The sequence below is a fragment of the Impatiens glandulifera genome, chromosome 6 (genome assembly GCF_907164915.1).
Source record: "Impatiens glandulifera chromosome 6, dImpGla2.1, whole genome shotgun sequence".
Lineage (NCBI taxonomy): Eukaryota > Viridiplantae > Streptophyta > Magnoliopsida > Ericales > Balsaminaceae > Impatiens > Impatiens glandulifera.
In genome coordinates, this window is record NC_061867.1 from 11905761 (window position 1) to 11928085 (window position 22325).

At 29.6% G+C, this 22325-nt stretch overlaps 3 protein-coding genes across 3 annotated transcripts; all 3 read left to right on the plus strand.

The window, feature by feature from the left end:
* The first annotated feature begins 7399 nt into the window (after window positions 1-7399).
* LOC124941528 (eukaryotic translation initiation factor 3 subunit K) lies at window positions 7400-8975 on the plus strand. The gene is made up of 8 exons (XM_047481869.1): window positions 7400-7617; window positions 7752-7808; window positions 7883-7933; window positions 8025-8087; window positions 8165-8215; window positions 8301-8367; window positions 8445-8527; window positions 8609-8975. The coding sequence occupies exons 1-8, from the start codon at window positions 7495-7497 to the stop codon at window positions 8813-8815; spliced, it is 702 nt and encodes a 233-aa protein (XP_047337825.1). The 5' UTR covers window positions 7400-7494; the 3' UTR covers window positions 8816-8975.
* Window positions 8976-14241: 5266 nt separating this feature from the next.
* On the plus strand, window positions 14242-17696 carry LOC124941259 (potassium transporter 11-like). The gene is made up of 5 exons (XM_047481555.1): window positions 14242-14923; window positions 15041-15266; window positions 15351-15596; window positions 15814-15864; window positions 15932-17696. Exons 1-5 carry the CDS (start codon window positions 14798-14800, stop codon window positions 17614-17616), a joined length of 2334 nt encoding a protein of 777 aa, XP_047337511.1. The 5' UTR covers window positions 14242-14797; the 3' UTR covers window positions 17617-17696.
* A 1951-nt stretch (window positions 17697-19647) lies between these two features.
* On the plus strand, window positions 19648-22045 carry LOC124941877 (protein FAR-RED IMPAIRED RESPONSE 1). The gene is made up of 4 exons (XM_047482241.1): window positions 19648-19778; window positions 19861-21678; window positions 21755-21832; window positions 21923-22045. Exons 2-4 carry the CDS (start codon window positions 19861-19863, stop codon window positions 21989-21991), a joined length of 1965 nt encoding a protein of 654 aa, XP_047338197.1. The 5' UTR covers window positions 19648-19778; the 3' UTR covers window positions 21992-22045.
* The last annotated feature ends 280 nt before the right edge of the window (window positions 22046-22325 follow it).

Here is a 22325-nt window from a genome sequence, read left to right on the forward strand (position 1 = left end):
ATGATAAATAACTCTAAATTTGACTACACCTTATTTGTTTTTTCAAACTAAAACGATTTTAAAATCAATATAACATCATCTCATCGTTCGAAGAGAGTGTACAATAAATGACTCACTCACAAGTCACAACTATTATTCAAACATAAAGATTATGGAACGATAAATAATAAAACATTGTAAAACTCAAATTTACGCGGAGATGAAATTAACAATGAACCATCCGTTTAAACATTGGAAAATGGTTGTTACATGTGTTAAACAATAGGTAAATATTAATTTACAACTAAATATTATAACAAAAACAATATTGTTATCATATTATTGTTGAAGGGACATGGATGGTAAATGATTAACCTAATATATAAACTCAATAAATTGGAAGACTTCTATTAATAAATTAAATATAAGCAATGAGCCTATGACTGTTTTCTATCTAAATTATAATTATTTAATGGCTGTCTTTATCATGAATCTGTCTTAACTAATTAAGCACCATTTTAGCAACCTAATCAGATTTCATTTGGATGGTTTGGTCTTCCCATGCTTCCCTTAAAAAATCAACAATTTAATTATGTTATGAACATATGTCTAGTACTTATAAATCAGCATCCCATAGCTTACAAATTAATCTCGAATTAAGACACATATTTAAGCAAAATTGATAGTATTTCCTCCCATATGAGATTCCATATGTCGCCTTTTTTTAATATAACATTTTATTGTGTTTTTATTGTCATATTAATAGATTAGATCTAACATATAACGATTTTGTGTGGATTATTATGGTGTGCTAACTATTTTCGAGGGAAAGAAAGAAGATTTGCTTTCATTGACCTAGGATTTTCGTTTATGTGGCCCTAGTTTATTATTGTCGAGAAACTTGATTTTTATTATTTTTTATTTTTTTTAAGTTAAATATTAACGCACTTCTTTAGAAAAAATTACTAACCACATTATTGTAAATAAAGATCACATCTTTGTAAATAAAAAAAAGTAACATAGTTGGAAAGGATAAAAAAAGTAACAATCGGGCACACACGAATGAAGAACATAACATCCTCAAACGCTCAAACGCAAAAGAGGATCAAGAACAATCAAATACGAGAAAAAAAACTCAAAATGTGATTTTTTTTTTTGGTGGGGGGAAACGGTTTAACATCATTTCATTAAAACCCCCAAAAGTGGGAGGAGTCAATAATCAAAACTAGAGAAACCCTAGTTTTAATTGTAAGATGACAAACAAAAGACTCAAAGTTTCTGAATGGTGGCAGTCAAATCACATTACAAAACACAGATTATAATGAACAAAGACTGCAATCTAGCTATCCCAACCTATGTTGTCTTCATATTCGCCTTTTGACCATATTGCCTTCTTCCACGTCCCATTCTTCTTGCGTTCTTCATTAAGAGAGATTGAATTGAAACTGATGATGATGTACTCTCATTATTTAATCTTCCTCTATATGAACTCTTACTAACATAATAAAATGTATTATTCTTCAAAATTTCAGGGCTTTTATTATTACTTTTTTCAATTTCAGTTTTACGTGTTTGAGGATCAACAACCTTAGTTTCCTCTGTGTTTTTCTTCTCTGTTGTATCTTTGATTTCATCTTCTGTCTCTTCATCTTCATTGTCTTTAGGTTTATCTTCTTCAGTATCTCCTATTTCATCAGTTTCGTTGATTTCTTCATTATTTGATTCTACATTGCTTTCTTCTTCTACATCATTACTTTCTTCCTTCTCTGATTCTTTCTTGATTTATTTCTCTGTATTTTTTCCTTGCTTATTTTCTTTAACTTGCCCAATATGCTCTTTGATTCTTGATTCTTCCGTTTCATTTTTCTGCTTTTCTTCTTCTTGGGCTTTTAGGATTTTATGCTTTTCCTCAAATGTTTTTTCACATTTCGTGCTAGAATGTTGAAAAACATTAAAAAAAACACACATGTCTGGTCTCCATTCATATGAGATTTCCATGATTGTAGACTTTTATTTCCTGTTAACTACTGTCATGTTCTTTGGCAGCGTAGTTCGAAGATGCACTTCAATGCTTATTCTAGCAAAGGTAAGTTGTTCTCCTCCTTCTGTAATTAGGTCCATGTATAATGGTTTTCCCAATAAACTTGCAAAGTGACTTAAAGCTTCTGCATTGTACATGTGTGTTGGGATATTCCAAAACTTAAACCATATCTGGGTTGTTTCTTTTGGTTTGCTTAGCAGGTTCAATTTTTCAAATCATCTATCCAGCTTCATACAATTTGATCCAATATAAGTATGCCCATATTTCAGAATATCATCCAAGTTTGATTCCTTTTTGAACTGCAGAAAATAGAGATCATGTATATTTGTAGAAATCTTAACTAGTCCCTTCTGCTCTCATTATTTAATTAAGGCTTCTTTGGTGACTGAGAATAATACTCTATTCTTCCTTATGTAGTTTCCAACCACTATATTTGCCCATTCTTTAACACATTTTTCTTCTACTTCAGTTGACAGTTTAAATTCAAAAGGAGAATTGAGTACCTCCACTTTTGTTTTAACATTGCCCAAGTTGATTTTTCCTTTATAAGCATGATCCTCTGTTTTCTTTCCTGTGTTATTTTTCCAAACCTAATTTACTTTCCAGTTGGAATTGCTCCTGATAGTATAGGTCTTAAATTTAGGGGACTTCATTAACTCCCTCATTGTTTCAACTGACCAATTTAATATCTTTTCATACTCTTCATTCTGTAGTAAATTTCAATCCTTAAGATAGTGTACATTCAATTGGATGGTTGTTTGCTGCATTTTTTCTTTGTTGAGCACAATCTCTCCTTTCTTTGCGTGCATCGGGAGCTTTATGATTTGATTTTTCAGTCCAAAGAGATTTGCTCTTTCATTAAACCAACCTTCCAAATTCCTTCTTTCTTCCCCTGTTTTTTGCTACATTTTCCTCAGAATTTTTATCAGCAATTGGTTCCTGACCTTTGTTGCATTTCTGTTTTTCCTGGATAATTTTTTCAGGAATCCTATCAATTTCAATTTCAGTTGCCTCCATTAAACCTTCCATAAAAAATTCTTTGACTTCCTTATTCTTATTATTTTTCTTTATTCCCATTGTAATGAAGAATAAGAAACAACAACAAAACATATCAATTATAGAACATGATACACCAGAAACCCTAACTATTGAATAACAGGGTAAAACATAAACCCTAACTTTCCAATCAAGTTTTTCAGCTGAATGAACAACCAAGTTATTAGAGTTACTATGTCGTTTTTGTCGTTCGTGTCGATTGTGTTGATTGTGCCGATCGTTCCGAAAGCGACCCAAAGCGACTAGCAATCTCGAACACCACAAGTGAACCGCGGCCTTAATATCTTGTCGATCATTCGATTTGTGTCAATTGTGTCGTTCGTGTCGATCGTGTTGTTCGTGCCGATCGTGTCGTTCGTGATGAAAGAATTGACTAAAATATCTAAAGCTTTTCTCTCTCTTCCTTGAGTCTTGTGTGCAATGCTGACTTAGTTCAAAATAACCAACAAAAGGTATCTTAGTTCAACAAAAATAAAATGTGATATTTTTGACACGAGCTATTTGAGATATTAAATTACTAAATGATTTATATATCAATACCAAATTTATTAAATCACTCAAATTCTAATTTCAATACTTTACGCGTTCAATTTCAATTTATTAAATAAATACAGTTAAGGGCAATATAACTTCTATGAGTTATAATCTATAAAAAAAAAAAAAAAATTGTTAAATCATAATAAGACCAAACCAAACAACCCCTAAAAATACTATTACAATTATATGAAAATTAAAGTCTCTTAGTTGTTGAGACGTAATTAATACTATACCAAAAAAATCTCAGATAATAAAAAACATAAATTAAAAATATTCCCAGCATATTTAGACTTCTCGTAGTTGTTGAGACATAATTAATTAATTAAAATTCATATCAATAATTGGATATGATCCCAATGTGTAGCCTTCCAACTAACATTAATTTAAGCATTTTAATAAATTGATTAATAAATAATAATGAGGTTATGAAAATTAGCTATATTGAATTAATGTAATTGTAATGTCTTCATTCAACATTAAAACATTATTAGTAAAAATAAATTTTATAAAATAATTATTGTCCATATATGTCATTTAAATTTATATACATTTTAAAATTTAATATTAAGTGCACATATATAAATATCAATTTTACTAATGATGAGAAAAAGTAGAGAAGGACCAAAAAGACAAATATCAAAATCTAGGGACATATTTAAAAAGGTTTCATATTATAACATGAAGAATATTAATAAATTTTAGCTAATTAATAACCCAATTTTTTATGTAAATTTTATTGAGAGATTGGGCTTATATTTAACTATTTTAACATAACCTTCTAGGTGAATCTAATTCTTACCCAATAAAATGATATACAAATTGAGATAAATCAAATAAATTGAAAATTTAAAATTTAAAAACTTGCAAATATTAGTCCTTATACATCTAACAACCCTAGGCTGCTACCTCATGTTTCTATTTAAAATGGAATCTATTAAAAAAATATTTATATAAATAAGTCTATTTTAAGTAATCATAAGTTATATTTGCATTATTTCTTCTACATGTATTCATTGAATCTTCAACTTTAAGAAAATGTGTAATCAATTACCTAATATAAGTAGGTATAGACATTGGATGACACCACCTAATTATACTAACATGCCATTGAAGTATTGATCATTCAGATTTGAGGCTATCTTTCTTTTTATGAAGAAAAAATCTTTAAACGATATTACAATTCAAGATATATCAAGAGAAACAATAAGACTCTAAAAAAAAGATAATACATAAAATAAGCACCAATCCCCGATTATTACATCTCTAAATATATAAAATCGATAAACCAAAACAATTTATGATTAATAAGAAGTCTCGTAACATCATTCATTTGAGAATAAAATAACTTCGTCAAGCACAACATTTTTTGAGAAAAAAAATCATTTTGTGGCCATAAAAAGTACTTATAAGTTATGAGTGAATGACATGTGAGATTCATCTCAAACCATATCATTTAAAGTGATATATATATTTTGTCTCAATCTTTCATTCAATATCTTATGGACTAAGATATCAAATTTTGAAGTTCAATTTTATTAGAAATATTGTAATTTAGAAACTTATATTATAGACATTGAAAATAAGTCCGGTCGAAAAAAAAAATAGTGTTATGTCTACATGTTAAATAACTAAATAAGGTAATAAAACAATAAAAATGTAAAAAATTTCACAAATATGCATTTTATGACAGCTAAGTTTAAAAGTAATAATTCACAATAATGTTATTCATTTTTAAAGAAAATGTCAATAATTAAAATATTTATCTCATGATGAAACAACTTCTCATAAGTTTTTTAATTGGCAAGTTTTGTGGAATGTGTTTGATCTTAGTTATGTTATGTTTAATACTATTCACGTTTTCTTAGAGACTTGAATTACATTGAGAAAAATGTGTTAGATCTCGAGTAAAAATTATAATTTATTCAAATTATTATTTGGTAGACTATTTATGTAAAAATAAGCCATATAATATATTCAAGAATGCATTTTAGCTTGCTTATTTTCTCTATGGGAATATAATTAAATATTTTCTACACCTTAAAATGTAACTATCATATATACATAAAGTGTCTTATTTTTCACTCATTTTCCACCGTACCTTAGAATTATTTTATGTCTTTTTCACTCATTTTAATTTCCACCATAGTTGCTTTCATGTTTATTTTTTACTCCATGATTGTTTGTAAAATTATATTTATAAAAGAAAAGAAAAAGAGTTACTCTATTATGAAAAATAAATAATTATATAAACGATAGAAAAACCAAGAAATATTAAGCCGCGTGAGTTACCAAATATTGTTGTTTTTGTTCTTAAATCAAATTTTATGTATGCTTGTACTATTTAAGAATAGTTTTTAAAGAACAAATAAAATCGACCAACTAAACTTAATAATAAATCGAAATCGACGATTTGGTTGTGCACCGTGTATAAACTGCCAAATCACTTATACTTTTGTTTTAATTGTATAATGTTCTACTTTTGTAATGCAAATTGAAACTTTATACATATGGGATTCAATATAAAATGATATTTGAAGCAACTAGAATCTTAATACAAGTAGCAAAATAGTAATAATAAATTATTACAGCTGGTAAGGATGTGTACATTACAAAAAGAAAATGTAAAGTAAAGCCTAAATAAAATTCTTTTGGACCACCATATATAATATCTACATTCATGAATCTTAAGAGTAAGATTAATCAAATAAATAAATAGTCAAATATGTAGAAATTGTTAAATAGAGATAGAAAAATAAAATCAGTCTAAAATTTTCCTATATAACAAACAGTAGTAGTGACAATGGTCTCCTTTGTCATTTTTATTTATTTCAGTTTGAGTTTATTAGTTTTTTTTCTTTCATTTCAATATTATATATATATAATATTTTTGCCAAATGAAAATTTTCTTGATTTTTTTTTGAAGGTGATGAAAATGTATTTTTGAAAAAGTTTACATATTCAAATCAAATAATAATTTGATAGCTGTAATTTAAGTTTTTGTAAGAGTATTATAATTGTGAAGAGATTAAAATTTTCATATTCAATTCTTATTTAACTTAAATTAAAGGTACCTAGTAAGATTATTAAAATTTCGAGTTTATTATTAAAATTTTACGATTGTATGATTTCAAAGAAAGCTAACGAGTTTGATTTTAAATAAACTTTTGAATATGTAAACTCTTATGATTTTAAATTTACGATAATAATATTTTACGAGTTCATAAATAATTTCGATTTTGCAATTTTATAATATTTACATTAAAATAAATAAATTTATAAATTACAAAAAAAAATATTAGTTATTCAAATAAATTAATAAATATAATTAATTAATTTTATTTATATAATTTTTTATAGTGTTATTACTTATTATTGTTTTTTAATTAATTTTATTTTTAAATATATAATTTTTTTAATTTGGCTAGGCAAAACATTCTATTCTTAATTATATATACGAGTTTACGTAAATTCCGCCTGACGGGTTTGGCTCGATCGAACTCAGACACTTAAAGTTAATATCCATCTTTTTTATCGTTAGGTTAGAAGAGGAGAGGACCTAATTGTAATTGACTTGTATCCTTTATAAAAAAAGATAATCATTATACTTTTTTTTTATGAGATATGGCCAATGTTATTTTTATATTATATGGCCCGTTTTCTTTTGGTCTCAGATTCTAAAGAAATTACATACTTATTATAATAGATCCAGCCCAATAAGAACTTGGGCTTATTATTTTTACTATGACTTGAATCCAATTTCTTCACTTGCTTCCTTTCCGGTTTATCATCGTCAATTCGTATCCAAATTAGGGTTTCTCATTATCGTCACAGTCATCAAAGAAGCTCCAATTTTCGATTCGATTGCAAAAAGAGACGCAGTAATGGGAAGAGAAGCAGCTCAAAGGCAACAATCTCCGGTTCAATACACCGTTGAGCAGCTCGTCGCCGTTAATCCCTACAATCCCGACATCCTTCCGGATCTAGAAAACTACGTCAATGAACAGGTATCTACATATCTCTATCTGATTTCTCTTTGTTGTATCCTGAATTGATTTATGCGTATAGAAATGTTTGCGAATTTGTTATCTATGTATCAATCGTTAGTTTGTAACTCGATGGTTTTTGTAATTCATAACAGGTTTCATCTCAAACGTATAGTCTGGATGCTAATCTCTGCATTCTTCGTCTATATCAGGTAGAAATTTGAATGGAAATAGAGTGGAAATGTTTGATTTATCTTAATTTTTTTGACTGATTTGTTAATTGTAGTTTGAGCCAGAGAGAATGAGTGCTCCAATTGTTGCTCGGATTTTAATTAAGGTCTTTTTTAGCTCTTTGATTTTACTTTTCATTGCAAAGATTTCATTTTTACTGTTAATTTACTTGCTCTATATTTGAACCTTTTCAACAGGCACTTATGGCAATGCCTGCCCCTGACTTCAGTCTTTGCCTTTATTTGATTCCAGAGCGTTTGGTATTGAAACATGTTAATTTTCGATTATGTATTTTGTTTCTTGGGTCGGTTTTTCTTGATTTTGTCTGTCATTGTAGCAAATGGAGGAACAATTCAAGACCTTAATTGTCCTCTCACACTATCTAGAGGTATGATCTGTTTTGTGTTTCTTTTCAATTTGTGGGTCTATCGATCATTGCTCGGTTCTCTTATTAAATCTTGTTTCGCCTTCAGACTGCTAGATTCCGCCAGTTTTGGGATGAAGCTTCTAAAAGTCGTCATCTGCTGGAGGTTGTGCCAGGTGATTTTTCTTTGCTACTGGTCTGAATTAAACGGTTACTGTTCAATGGAAGGGTTTATTGGAGTTTTTAATTGTAGGTTTCGAGCAAGCAATCCAATCATACGCTGTTCATATCCTTTCCCTGACTTACCAAAAGGTTCAGAGATCTATTCTTGCTGAGGTATGATCCAATATCTTCTATATGAAAATCCCATTTTTCGATAAAACAAACATGAAATGATCATAATTGTGTTAACCACAGGCAATCAACATGGAAGGACCATCACTAGACAAGTTTTTGGAACATCAGGTAGAGAATAACGGTTGGATTCTTGAGAAAGGTCAGGGCAAGGGTCAACTTGTTATTACCTTACCAAAGAGCGAGTTCAACCATCCCGAATTGAAGAAGAATGCTGCTGATAGTGTCCCACTTGATCACGTGGCTCGCATCTTCCCCATTCTTAGCTGATCGTGCAGGTTTTGCTGCATTCTTTCTTGTAGTGTACTGCCTACTTAAAAACATAATCAAATGCTACTTTGAGCATTAAGATCTCTTTCATGTCAACTACAAATCTAGTGTTACGGATTTTCGTGGGTTTTCTTTGTTTATGCGATCAAAACTTGTTTGATATTGGTGTCTCAGTTTGAATTTATTGGTCTGTTTAGATCAAGATAAAATCACATTTAGAAACTTGGTAAGTCACAAATTTATATATTTATCCCAGTTACAGAAATAGTAGCTTGATACACTTTTATTTCTCAATCTTGATTCATTCTTGGGTTATTTAGTATTAATGTATAGTAGAAAAATATATTTTTTTAATGATGTAAAGAGTTTTTTTTTTGGTTATAAGCCATAAGGTGATGGGTTAATAGGAAATTATTCAAATAATTCAAACTCAATAAGGTTTTATACTTTTTAAATAATTTTATATTTGGTATAAATATTTTATTACATTTAAATAGTGCATTGGATTCTGTTGGAAATATATAAAATACTTATTTTCATACAACTCACCCATGAAGAACTTTTGGCATTGGATTCTTTTTAGTTTAACAACATATCTAATGTTTATTTTAGATTTTTTTGTATTTCCTTGAAGGGATAAGGTTCTTAGTATTTTTTATTTTTATTTTTTGAATTTTATTATCAAATAGTCATAAATTTGATACAAAATAACACATTTGAGCTTACTAATATAACCTTAAAAGTATTGATGTATGAAAATTTTCAAATTATATCACGAGAAGTTCATAAAAAACGATAGTATTGTATTCCCTAAACTTTAATAAACACGATTAAATATATAAAATTACTGATATATATATTTTATAAAAATTTTAAGTTATTTCTTTATAATAATATAAATTTTCATGTATTATATTAAAAAAGTTGTTTATATAATTTTATAAATTTATTTTTATGATGGATAAGTATAGATGGAATTAATAAAAATGAGCAATTCTAAAAATTCCATTTTTTTTTACTTCTTCAATAAGTGAATTGAATTTAGAAAAAGAATTTAATTGAGTAAACCGAAAACTTAATATATATTTTAAAGATCAAAATATCATAAAAATTTGAATCGCTTTTGCTTTCTTTTTCTCTGGTTACTAATTGAGGCAAATCTAGGGTCGATTCTTTTTTTTATTCTTACCTTCCACCTTGATTTTTTTTTTCTTGATATCCTTTATCTTCATCCTCGAATTAGACGAATTATCTGAAAAGGATCGTTTAACCGTGGCAAGAGCACGAAAATTTGAGCGTTTCTCGAAATATGGACAAATGGAACGTAATATATACTTCCTTCATATTGTTATTCCTAGTTACTTCCATGATAGCAAATTGAGAATTTTCTACGATTTTATACTTTCTTTTTTAAATCAAATTATAATTCATAAAAATCAAATAAAAAAATATCCTTAATGAATTGAACCCATATACAAAGTTATTGGAATTTTCCAATAATACACATTGAATAGCTGTCTAAGATTTACATGTACCATTAAAGTATGTTTAAATTGGAACTTAAATTCGTCCATTAGTGACTTTTATTTATTCATTATTTAATAAGTATTCATTCTCTTAAAAAAAAAGTTAGTACAATCTATAATTTAGATTTTTTCTAAGAAAGAATATATTATTTAGTTGATTATAATAAAACTAGTTGTAGAATGTGCTTATGTGCATAATATATGAATCCAACTATTTTTTTTCTTGTAGGAAATTGTTTTACTTATTAAATATTTGACATTGCAAACCAACATTTTGGCCCATTTAAATCAATATCAAATACTAATAGACTACTCACAAGAATTTCAAATTTCAATTGAGAATCAAACTTATTTATTTTGGGCATGGAGGGTTGAAATAAAAAAAAGAAAAGAAATTGAGACATAATTGATGTTAAGGGTCGGGCCACCATTGTCACATGATAATAGACATAAGTACATAATTAATTTGGTGGAATCTTGTCATATTGGATTTATCTACAACACATCATTTCAAATTGATTTTTTTTATAAATTATTTGGTTAATTAAGAAATTAGCATTATTAATGATACGATGTTTTTGTTCGGTTTTTCATCATGTTTAGTCCTAATATATTATATTATCATTGTAGAATATTTTTTGTCAAAATAATATTATCAACCTTACTAACTAGTTTCGTTACTTATTTCTTCCGACTTTTGTTGATTGTTATTCATTCTTTTTATGTTGAGTGGCCGACAAATTTGAAATTGTTCATATCCCGCTTTATTATTGGTAAATTATATTTCTCTTAAAAAAAATAACTTACTGAAAAAAGTTACAAAGAAATAGGAGATAAAAAACAATTTCTAACTAAACATGTTTAATATTCAATATCAAAATTTTACTTTTAAGTTACGATTTCGCGATTTAATTAATTATTTAAATGAGTTTTATCATTTAAAAAAACAAATTAGTTTCAAACAATTTATACTTAGACCCATATGCAAAACTTAATAAAAAGTATTCTTAAATAGAATATATATGATTATTCCCTCACCAAGGACCATTTAAATATATATATATATATGATTATTCATAAAATTCACAAATATTTGGTCATTCAAAAAGTTATAGGGAGAATATAACATTTGTATAACATCCAAGGACTGAAATAATATTCAGCTGAAACTCCTTTTCATTCCTTTTTCCTTTTGGTTTGTAAGAGGAATATTCCATTTTAAACTTAAAAGTATAAAGTTAGATGCAAATTGAGACGTAATAAAGTGTTTTTTTTTTATTTACTTTTCTAATATAATATAACGATATATGCGTTAATAATCTTTAAATAATTCTTATAATCTATATTTATTTTGATATTAATTAATTGAGAAATAATTAGGACAAAGAATTTTGAAACGAAATAATAAAAACAAATTTATTTATAAATAAATATCCAACTATGTATAAGTTCATATCAGCGTTTATAATATCATATCTAGCGCGGTATAATGTCATATCCAAATGCTGAACCTTTTTTTAGACATGATTTTTTTTAGATATGAACCGTCGGATTCGTGAGCTTTCTTTCGTTCTCACCTTCGATGCTCATATCATATCTCTAATTAATTTATTATTAAAAACACTAAAATATTATTAATTTAAATTATTAAATATTTAATACATTTTAAACTTTTTTTTACTAAATAATTTAACTTTTTATATTTCATTAACAAACCAAATATTTAAATAAGTAATAAGTTATTTAAATGATTCAAATTCATACAAAATATAATTCAATTTGAAGGAAGATTTTAATAAAAATTTTAAATGTTTATTTAGATAAGATATATATTTTTTTTAAAACGCGTTAAATTCATGTTAAACATATAACCCATAAACATACTTAACCAAGTAACTAGGCGAACAAATTAACGTCTGATGGTCTCGAACCCAAAAACCCAAGGAGGCTGAAGATATATAGCTTTTGTTGCAGCTATGCTAGAAGAGGGGATTCATTTATAATTTTCTTTTATAGTAGGGTTCGCTTTTTTTTTGTATGATTTTTTAAAACATATTTGTGATTTAGCTTCATAGTTTTTTTGTCATTTTAATCTAAAATTGAGAGATTTGATATTCATAGTTTTTTTTATGTCATTTTAATCTAGAGATTTGATATTAATTAGATCGAGTTAAACCTTGTTTGAATTCAAATTAATTAGATCGAGTTAAACCTTGTTTGAATTCGAGTTGATTCAAGTTAATCAAGTTGAGTTCAAATAAACATGTCATGTTCATTACAGATATTTTGACCAAAATTATTAAATACCCTGTTCAAATTAGTATTATTAAACATGCAAACCAATAATTTATGAAAGTTGGGTCTCGATCTGCCAATTTGAACCGACTTAAATTGTCACGTCTAGTGTTATGATACTTCCTATATCCAAACAATATTTTTTTTATACTATTTTTGTGTGTAAACATTTCTGAAAATCTAGATTCAAATCTAAAAATGGGGTTAGATTCTAGACAATATGAGAATAAAAAAAAGGTATTATTATTGTAAGTTTGATATTATTTTAGGTAGAGATTCAGATGATAAAAATTATTGAGACGTGACAAAAGAAAATACTAATATTTGAAAACATTTTAATAATTTCTCATGTGGTCCCCATCATGTCCCCCACATATTAATTTATTTTATCCAGTCAACTATAATTTTATTTCTTATAGAACTATACATTATTAATGTCAAACCATTCACAAATAAAATATAAATTTCGTAATTTAATAATTCAAGGTAAGTACGATGAATCTCAAATAATATTCTGGCTCTAATTACAATGCTTTTAGTCCTTTTATTTTCTTTGATTATAAAATTTTAAACATGATTAGATTGTGATTCATTTATAATCACGTGAGATTTGCAGAAAAATATTGTTGATCTTACTTATTTAGAATTTTTAATTAGTTTTTATAATATATTTTATAAAAATAAACTATGAGTAATAGTTAAAAAAAAAATAAGACCTAATATGTGAGTTTTAATAATAATAATAAAAAAAGTAAATTTAAAAAAAAAATTCAATCCAACTTATTTATCTTAAATAAAATTATATAATTTATTAACTAAAATATTAAAATATATTTAGTTTATATTTATAAATTTTAAAATTAAAAAAACTACAATAATTTAACCATTTAAAAGATCAAACATTTAATTTCATTTTTTTTTTATAAATAACTGAAAATCAATCAAACCTCATATGTAATTTAACTATTTTCCTTTTTCTCTTATTATTTTTCATTTATATTTTATAAAAAAACATACAAAAATTAATTAACGAAACCAATAACATTAATATTACTGTTCCATTCAAAATTTTCTCCCATTACTAATCTTGGAATAATATTTAATTTTAAATTTTTATAATCAATTTACACTTTTACCATTTTTAAATCAGACAGAATAAGTAAATTATTTATATATTCTTGTAATAATTATCTTTTTTATTTAATTAAGAATAAATATTTTCAAACATTAATTACATATTTAATATAATATAATATAATTTACCCCTCTTTTATATTAATCCATCTTAATTATAAGTTTATGGGTATAAATATAAAGAATAAATATAATTTTCTTTTTCCTTTTTTTTATTATTATTATATATTAAAAAATCTTATTTTATTAAATATTAATACCTTTTAAGATTTCTATTTAATAAATTAACTTTCTTAAAAATAATTTAATGTAGTAATTAATTTCTTTTTTAAGATTATTGAAATAAAATATTAAGTATTAATTTATGATTATAGAAATATGCTTTTTTTTTTTATAGTTTTTTTTTTTTTAATTTAAGAATTGATATATACCTGCAAAAAGTACTTTCAACTTTTAGCTTACGTCCGCCATGTGTAAGAAGCTCTGTTTTCAATTTTCTTCTGCTCAAATGGCTGCGGGAAGAAGATAAGACTTTGATTTATATAAGAAGCGGTCGATGATGATAATGGTGAAATCTTCTTTCTTTTTGAAAGATAGCGGCGAATAGAGAACTTTCTTTTTCATTTTTCTGCTTAGATTCTTAGAAAGTAGAATCCTTTCTTCTTCTTCTTCAATTAGATCTTCATTTTAGTACATGGGTAGTGAGATTTTGTAGTTATTACAGCTTATACGAGTTTTGAGAGTTGTATTTTTTCTGGGTTTTACAATTTTGTGGCTGATAATTGATCGGCAATTGGTCTGACCCCACAATTGAGTTGTCAATCTTCCATCTGTATTTCCCCCTTCCCCGACATCCGCGAGTGTGTTTACTGAAACGTTCTATCCTCAATGATGGCTTGTGGGCTTTGTTTGTTATAGATAGAATTTCATCGTTTTGTTGTATCTTCATTAATACTACTCTGTGGCTCATTTTAGCAATTGGGTTGTTGTAGAAAGTGAGTTTAGACCTAGTTAGTACAGGTTTTCTATGGAGACTGGGATAGGAATTGATGATGAAGGTGATAACAAAGGAAGTATGTGGGATTTGGATCAGAAACTTGATCAACCCATGGATGAAGAAGCTGGAAGGCTCAGGAATATGTATAGAGAAAAAGTATATCTGTTTTTCCTCAATTTGTTTACTAGATTTACTTGAAACTTATGTATCTTATGCATCTGTTCTTGTTTATGTATCTTATGCATCTGTTCTTGTGGATTTGATGAATTGCAGAAGTTTTCAGCTCTATTACTGGCTAGACTTGCATTTCAAAGTCTTGGAGTGGTTTATGGAGATTTAGGAACATCTCCACTGTATGTATTCTACAATACTTTTCCTAGAGGAATAAAGGATCCTGAGGATGTGATTGGAGCTCTTTCATTGATTATATATTCCCTTACTCTTATTCCATTACTCAAATATGTGTTTATTGTCTGTAAAGCAAATGACAGTGGTCAAGGTTAGTTTATTACGGAGATGATCATTTGAAAATCATGTTTTGATAGTGGATGTTCTTTATTTTACTTGTGTATTTATGGTTCAGGTGGAACTTTTGCTCTATACTCGTTGTTATGTAGACATGCCAAAATTAGAACAATTCCAAATCAGCATAGGACTGATGAAGAGTTGACAACTTATAGCCGTAGCACATTCCATGAACATTCGTATGCTGCGAAAACTAAGAGATGGTTGGAGAAGTATACTTCTAGAAAGAATGCCCTTCTGATACTCGTTCTTGTTGGCACTTGTATGGTTATTGGCGATGGAATTCTCACGCCTGCTATTTCAGGTAACTAGAATGTTTTATTATTGAGATTGTTATTCATTACATAATAGAGTGATTATCCATTTATAGGATACACTAATTATATACCATAAGGTAATAATATCCTTATCAATATAAGGTCAATTCTATATTAATAATTTGGATTTGCAAATTAATGATATATTCAAAAGATGAAATAAACATGACAAAAAGATTGATAATTCAGTCTTATCTATTGCAGTTCTTTCAGCTTCTGGTGGAATAAAGGTGGATCATCCTCAGATGAGCAATGGTATTTCTCATAATTTTTCGTTTTTAAGTTTGAATATGTCAATCTTATTATAAGACTCTGCAAACAGATTTGGTGGTGCTTGTTGCGGTGGTGATTTTGGTTGGTTTATTCAGCGTGCAACATTATGGTACCGATAAAGTGGGGTGGTTATTTGCTCCGATTGTACTCCTTTGGTTCCTTTGTATCGGAGTTATAGGAATGTACAACATATGGAAACACGATAGCAGAGTTCTGAAAGCATTTTCTCCGGTTTATATCTATCGATATTTCAAAACAGGAGGGAAAGACGGTTGGACCTCTCTTGGAGGAATCATGCTTAGTATAACAGGAACAGAGGCTCTATTTGCGGATTTGGCTCATTTTCCTGTCCCAGCTATACAACTTGCTTTTACTGCTGTTGTGTTTCCTTGCCTTTTACTAGCTTATTCTGGTCAAGCCGCCTATCTCATGAAACACCAGGATCATGTCTTTGAGGCGTTTTATCGATCTATCCCCGAAAGTATATATTGGCCTATGGTGATTGTGGCCACTTTAGCTGCAATTGTGGCTAGTCAAGCTACTATATCGGCTACATTCTCTATAATCAAACAGGCACTTGCACTAGGATGTTTTCCTCGTGTTAAAGTTGTTCATACGTCGAAGAAGTTTCTCGGGCAGATCTATATTCCCGATATTAATTGGATTCTCATGATCCTTTGTATTGCTGTCACTGCTGGTTTCAGAAATCAGAGCCAAATCGGCAATGCTTATGGTACTGCGGTGGTGATAGTGATGTTGGTTACGACGTTACTCATGACACTAATCATGTTACTCGTATGGCATTGCCATTGGATCTTCGTGATCGTGTTCATCGTCTTGTCTCTGTTTGTTGAGTGCACTTACTTCTCGGCCGTCCTCTTTAAAATCGATCAAGGAGGTTGGGTACCGCTCGTGATCGCGGCTGCATTCCTCATAATCATGTACGTCTGGCACTACGGAACGTTGAAGCGTTACGAGTTCGAAATGCACAGCAAGGTGTCAATGGCGTGGATCCTCGGGTTGGGACCGAGTCTAGGACTGGTCCGAGTCCCGGGAATAGGTCTGGTCTATACCGAGCTAGCAAGTGGCGTCCCTCATATATTCTCGCACTTCATAACCAACCTCCCCGCAATACATTCTGTGGTTGTATTCGTGTGCGTGAAATACCTACCGGTGTATACTGTCCCCGAGGAGGAGCGATTTTTGGTGAAACGTATTGGTCCGAAGAATTTCCACATGTTTAGATGCGTGGCGAGATACGGGTACAAGGATCTACACAAGAAAGATGAGGATTTCGAGAAGAAGTTGTTCGACAATTTGTTCATGTTCGTCCGGTTGGAGACAATGATGGACGGTTGTTCGGACTCAGACGAGTACAGCTTGTGCGAGAGGTCAAGGTCAGGGGATTCGGTTGGGAGGGAGGAGACGGTTTCGTCGACGGATTCGATAATGAGGGTGAAGTCGCCAATGAGGGTTCAAAGGAGCAGCGCGAACATGTCGTCGACAAACGGGGAAGTGGACGAGTTGGAGTTTTTAAACGGTTGTAGGGACGCGGGGGTTGTTCATATACTCGGGAACACGGTGGTTAGGGCGAGGCGGGAATCGAGGATTTTGAAAAGAATAGCGGTTGATTATATTTATGCTTTTCTTAGGAAGATATGCAGGGAAAATAGTGTTATTTTTAATGTTCCTCATGAAAGCCTCTTGAATGTTGGTCAAGTGTTTTATGTTTAGTAAGTAGTTATAGTTAGTTTCATTCCCTTTTGTTATCATCATAATAAACATCATTCTATCCATTTCATTGTTTATTTGGATTTATTATTTTTTTATTATAAAATATTAGTATTTCTCTTAAATTTATTCTTTGGAGTAAGCTAACTTCCTTTGTTGATGGTATGTATAGTATTAGATACTTGACAATTGTGAAAACAAATAGTAATTGACATTTTCTCATCCAAAGAGAATAGGAGTTCATATACCCCAAAACGTAATCTACCCAAACTCTCATGAACATTCTTGGAAGAGAACGAAACTTGATGTCTCAAGTCAATCTCCATTCTTCTCGCTTTAGTTCTTTTTCTTTTTTAACTTCGTCATCAGGAGTCAATCTCCATTCTTCTCGCTTTAGTTCTTTTTCTTTTTTAACTTCGTCATCAGGATCGTGTTCCTCAGAAATGTGGAAGACTTTAGTATCATCTTCGAACATCTGACTATCTTGCTCAATCTTCTCGTCACACCCTAATCTCGGCCGCCTAAAAACCTTTCCGCATTCTGGATCTTCAATCAAGCGATTTCAAGTGAAACGTAATGATTTTTACAAAAATTCGTAGATCCGTGGAGCACATTTGGAAGGATGTAGTGGTTAATGAAAATTCATTTGGAGGTGTATTCAAGCACGAAGAAAATTGGATGCTTAGTCAATATTGGAGTATTTTGGTGAAATTATTAATACTATATTATCTAAGATATAGTTAGTTTTTTATGTTTGAATGTAGGCTGATTTTTAATTTGTGTTTAACTTTTATCGTTTGAAAGTTTGTTTGTCTTTCTTTTATGTATTTTTTTTATTAAATAAAAATCAAAGATAGAATTTGTCTAGTTTTTCAAACTCATCTTTCTTCTCTTTTTTTTTTTTTTTTTTTATTTTGTTAAATTTTGTTAATGAAATGATAATAAGTCAATTTCTCTCGTATATTCGTGACTTTGATTTCGTTCCCAAATTGTTCCCTATCGCGGCTCATTTATTTTCTCAATTAAATAATCTCAAAATGTTTGTTTTCATTTAATTGATTGTATTTGATTTTGTGGATTACCATTATAGTAAAACTTCGATAAATTAATAATCTCGATTAATTAATAAATTTTTGTAGTCCCCAACTCGGAACCATTAAGATAAATTAATAATTCGTTAAATTTATGAGATAATATATTTTTATTAATGCATATAAGTTTCATATAATATATAAATTAATAATTCCATATTACATCAAAATTATAGATATTTATTCTAAGATATACTTTTATAATGAGACTATAATGTAATTTGTTTCCTTTTGAAATTGACTTCTTCTTGTACTTCATCTCGAATCATTCTTAATGCATTATGGAGTTGTGGCGTACTATGTTCATATTGTAAGAGAAAATTACGCAATGTAATTTTTGCTTGAAGGACATTCTTTCGTGTGAGACCGGCTCCAACTCTATATTGTCATCTTTCTCATTTTCCATAAAACTTCAACTATATACTGTCATCTTCTTTCTCATTTTCCATAAGACTGCCAATGATTTATTCATCATTCAAAAATTCTGCTTCGGCGCCTTCATTTTCACCAGGATAATCAATAACATTTTCAGCATTTATTGCATCACTATAATTCAATTTTTTAATGAGAAAACTTAAATGATGTACATCTTTAGACAACCAATCTACATCTTCTGAAATTGTAATTGTATTCATGTGCCTTAATTTACCGTGTTAAAAATAATTTACAATTTATGCATCTATAATTTAATTACATTCAAGAATTTATTTAATTCAGAATTTATTTAATTTATTAAAATGAATGAATATCTCGATAAATTAATAAATTAATAAATTATTAATTTATCAATTAATTAATAAATTAATAATTTATTGTGATTAATTAACAAAGTATTAATTTGTTGAGGTTTTAATGTACATCATACAATTTCTTTCTCCCGGTGTCATAGACCGGTCTATTAATGTCAAATGTTAAACCGGTTCAGTCAACCCGCGAGTACAGCGAGTATAGATTCTTACTCAAAACCAAACCCTAAAAATCGAATTTTGCTCAATAGAAGAAAGTTTCGTTCGTACTCGCCTTCTCCAAATTCACTCTTCTACTGGATTCCGATCAACAAAGAATGTTCTTCAGGTTCAAATTCATCATCATTCTCATCTAATCGCGAATTTCAGATGTTTTAAACTAGATTTTACTTCACTTATGTTGTTTACAGATGAAAGGAGATTTTTCAATTGATATTGACCTCGAACAACCGCCATTGATAGATCAAATCTCATCTTATTCAAGTTTAGAGCCATGTAATGGAATGAAATTCAAATCGAAAGAAGACGCATTCTCGTTCTACAAAGAATACGCTAATTCCGTTGGATTCACTCCTATTATAAAGGCAAGTCGTCGTTCTAGAATATCTGGAAAATTCATTGATGCTAAATTTGTCTGTTCTAGATACGGTTTAAAACCTGATCAATCTGTTAAGAAGAAACGTGGTAGAACGAATCAATCGAAGACAGATTGTAAGGCATTTATACATGTTAAGATTAGACAAGATGATGAACAAATATGGGAGATTCATAGTTTTTTTAATGATCATAATCATGATTTGTATCTGTCATTGGATTGTATTAAATCTAGAACAAGAGTTAAACAGAAGGAATTGATGTTTGATAAGGAAGATTTATCTGTATTGTTAGAACATTTAATGTTTATGCAAGAGGAAAATCCCAATTTCTTTTATGCTGTTGATTTGGATGAAGAACAGCGATTGAGAAACGTTATGTGGGTTGATGCGAAAGCTAGGGTTGATTGTGAGTGCTTTGATGATGTTGTTTTGTTCGATAATTCGTATGTTAAGAATGCGTATAAGTTGCCATTGGTTCTGTTTATCGGAGTTAATCATCATTCTCAGCTTATGATCCTTGGATGTGGTTTGATTTGGCATGAAACGAAATCGGCTTACAAATGGGTGATGCAGGCTTGGCTAAGAGGTGTTCATCTTCGATTTCCCAAGGTTTTTCTCCTGACTGAATTTGATCAATGCAGTATAGAAGCTGCTGATGAGGTTTTCGTTGATTCATGTCATTGTTATTCTCTTTCGCATATATTGAGCAGAGTTTCAGAGAAACTTGGTTATGTGATCAGACAACACCAGGATTTTATAACCAAATTCAATGAATGTGTGTTCTGGGCTTCGACAGAGAAGGATTTCGAAAACAGATGGAGGGAAATGGTGGATGAGTTTGGTTTGAGTAATGACGAATGGATTCAGTCGTTGTTTGATGATCGCGTGAGATGGATTCCATGTTACTCGAACTTTTCAGGGATAATGTGGTCTACGAAACAACATCAACGGTTGGATATTATACAAAGGAAAACTACACTTAAGGAGTTCATAGGCCAATACAAATCTATTCTGTCACAAAAGCTTGAAGAGGAATCGAAAGCTGATTTCGAGACATTTCATAAACAACCGGGGCTGAAATCGCCATCCCCGTTTGGGAAACAAATGGCGACTATATATACTCATTCGATATTCAAGAAGTTTCAAGTTGAGGTTTTGGGAGTTGTCGCTTGCCATCCCAAAAGAGACTGTTCTTCGTCATCAAGATTCAACGTTCAAGATTTCGAAGCGAATCGCGAATTCAATGTGGTATGGAATGAAACCACGTCGGATGTATCTTGCTCGTGTCGATTTTTTCAATACAATGGATTTCTTTGTAGACATGTAATGATTATACTTCAGATATGCGGTGTGAATGCTATTCCATCGCGGTATATTTTGAAAAGATGGACTAAGGATGCCAAAAAAGGGAGAAGCTCGATTAAAGGAGAGTCATGTTTGGTAGATCAATCTAGGTTTGGTCGGTATAATCGATTGGTTAGACAAGCTTTTAGATTGGGGGATGAAGGATCTTCATCGGAAGAAAGTTACAATATCGCGTTGGCAGCTTTGGAGGAAGGTTTAAGGAAGTGTGGCGATAGAAACAAGTCGGATTCAGATCAGCCTGAGGCGGGCATTTGGCAGCAACATGCGGTTTGGCTCGACAATTTGCTTATGATTTGTGTTTTTTTTGTTGTTGTTTAAAAGGTGTTGTTTATATATTTGGCAGGAACAAATGATGGATAATACAAGAGCTATGACTGATGATGGTTATTTTGTGGGTCAACAACATTTTAACCAAAACCTGGTATGTATGAAACATATGTATTATGTTGTTTGGTTGATGTTAAATTGTGTTTGGAAGTAAGTTACATTTTTTTGTTTGTTTCTGAAACAGGGTCAATTCAGTGAGGATTACCATACTAATCAACAGAGCATGTCTGGATTGATATTGCACAACGGCTGAATTGTGTTGATTTGTCACCATGTTTTATTTGAAATAATACTATATAAATCATCGCTGACAACCCGATAAGAGAAAAATTGTTAGAACAAAAAATCCATCACATAGTGAGCTAGGTGAACACCGAGATAAATTTAAATCTGATTTCCTATGTCGGATTGATCAAGAGTAGGACTCCGACAATAACATAATCGACTCCAAGATATACTCCTACAAGTGAAGAGAGTTCCAATAAATATAGGTTGACTATCTTATCCACTGAACTAGCGTTAAGCTATCGCTTCGGGTCGAAGCACTAAAATCAAAGGACCTGGAAAGGCGGCGGCATAGGAACCAC

What these genes read in the sequence shown, in the direction of transcription:
- LOC124941528 (XM_047481869.1), top strand. Translation starts at nt 7,495, where the DNA reads ATGGGAAGAGAAGCAGCTCAAAGGCAACAATCTCCGGTTCAATACACC. An exon ending in AAAACTACGTCAATGAACAG is followed by an intron (nt 7,618 to 7,751) that starts GTATCTACATAT and finishes AATTCATAACAG; the next exon opens with GTTTCATCTCAAACGTATAG. An exon ending in ATTTGATTCCAGAGCGTTTG is followed by an intron (nt 8,088 to 8,164) that starts GTATTGAAACAT and finishes CTGTCATTGTAG; the next exon opens with CAAATGGAGGAACAATTCAA.
- LOC124941259 (XM_047481555.1), top strand. Translation starts at nt 14,798, where the DNA reads ATGGAGACTGGGATAGGAATTGATGATGAAGGTGATAACAAAGGAAGT. An exon ending in GGAATATGTATAGAGAAAAA is followed by an intron (nt 14,924 to 15,040) that starts GTATATCTGTTT and finishes GATGAATTGCAG; the next exon opens with AAGTTTTCAGCTCTATTACT. An exon ending in TCATCCTCAGATGAGCAATG is followed by an intron (nt 15,865 to 15,931) that starts GTATTTCTCATA and finishes CTCTGCAAACAG; the next exon opens with ATTTGGTGGTGCTTGTTGCG.
- LOC124941877 (XM_047482241.1), top strand. Translation starts at nt 19,861, where the DNA reads ATGAAAGGAGATTTTTCAATTGATATTGACCTCGAACAACCGCCATTG. An exon ending in GCATTTGGCAGCAACATGCG is followed by an intron (nt 21,679 to 21,754) that starts GTTTGGCTCGAC and finishes TATATTTGGCAG; the next exon opens with GAACAAATGATGGATAATAC. An exon ending in AACATTTTAACCAAAACCTG is followed by an intron (nt 21,833 to 21,922) that starts GTATGTATGAAA and finishes TTTCTGAAACAG; the next exon opens with GGTCAATTCAGTGAGGATTA.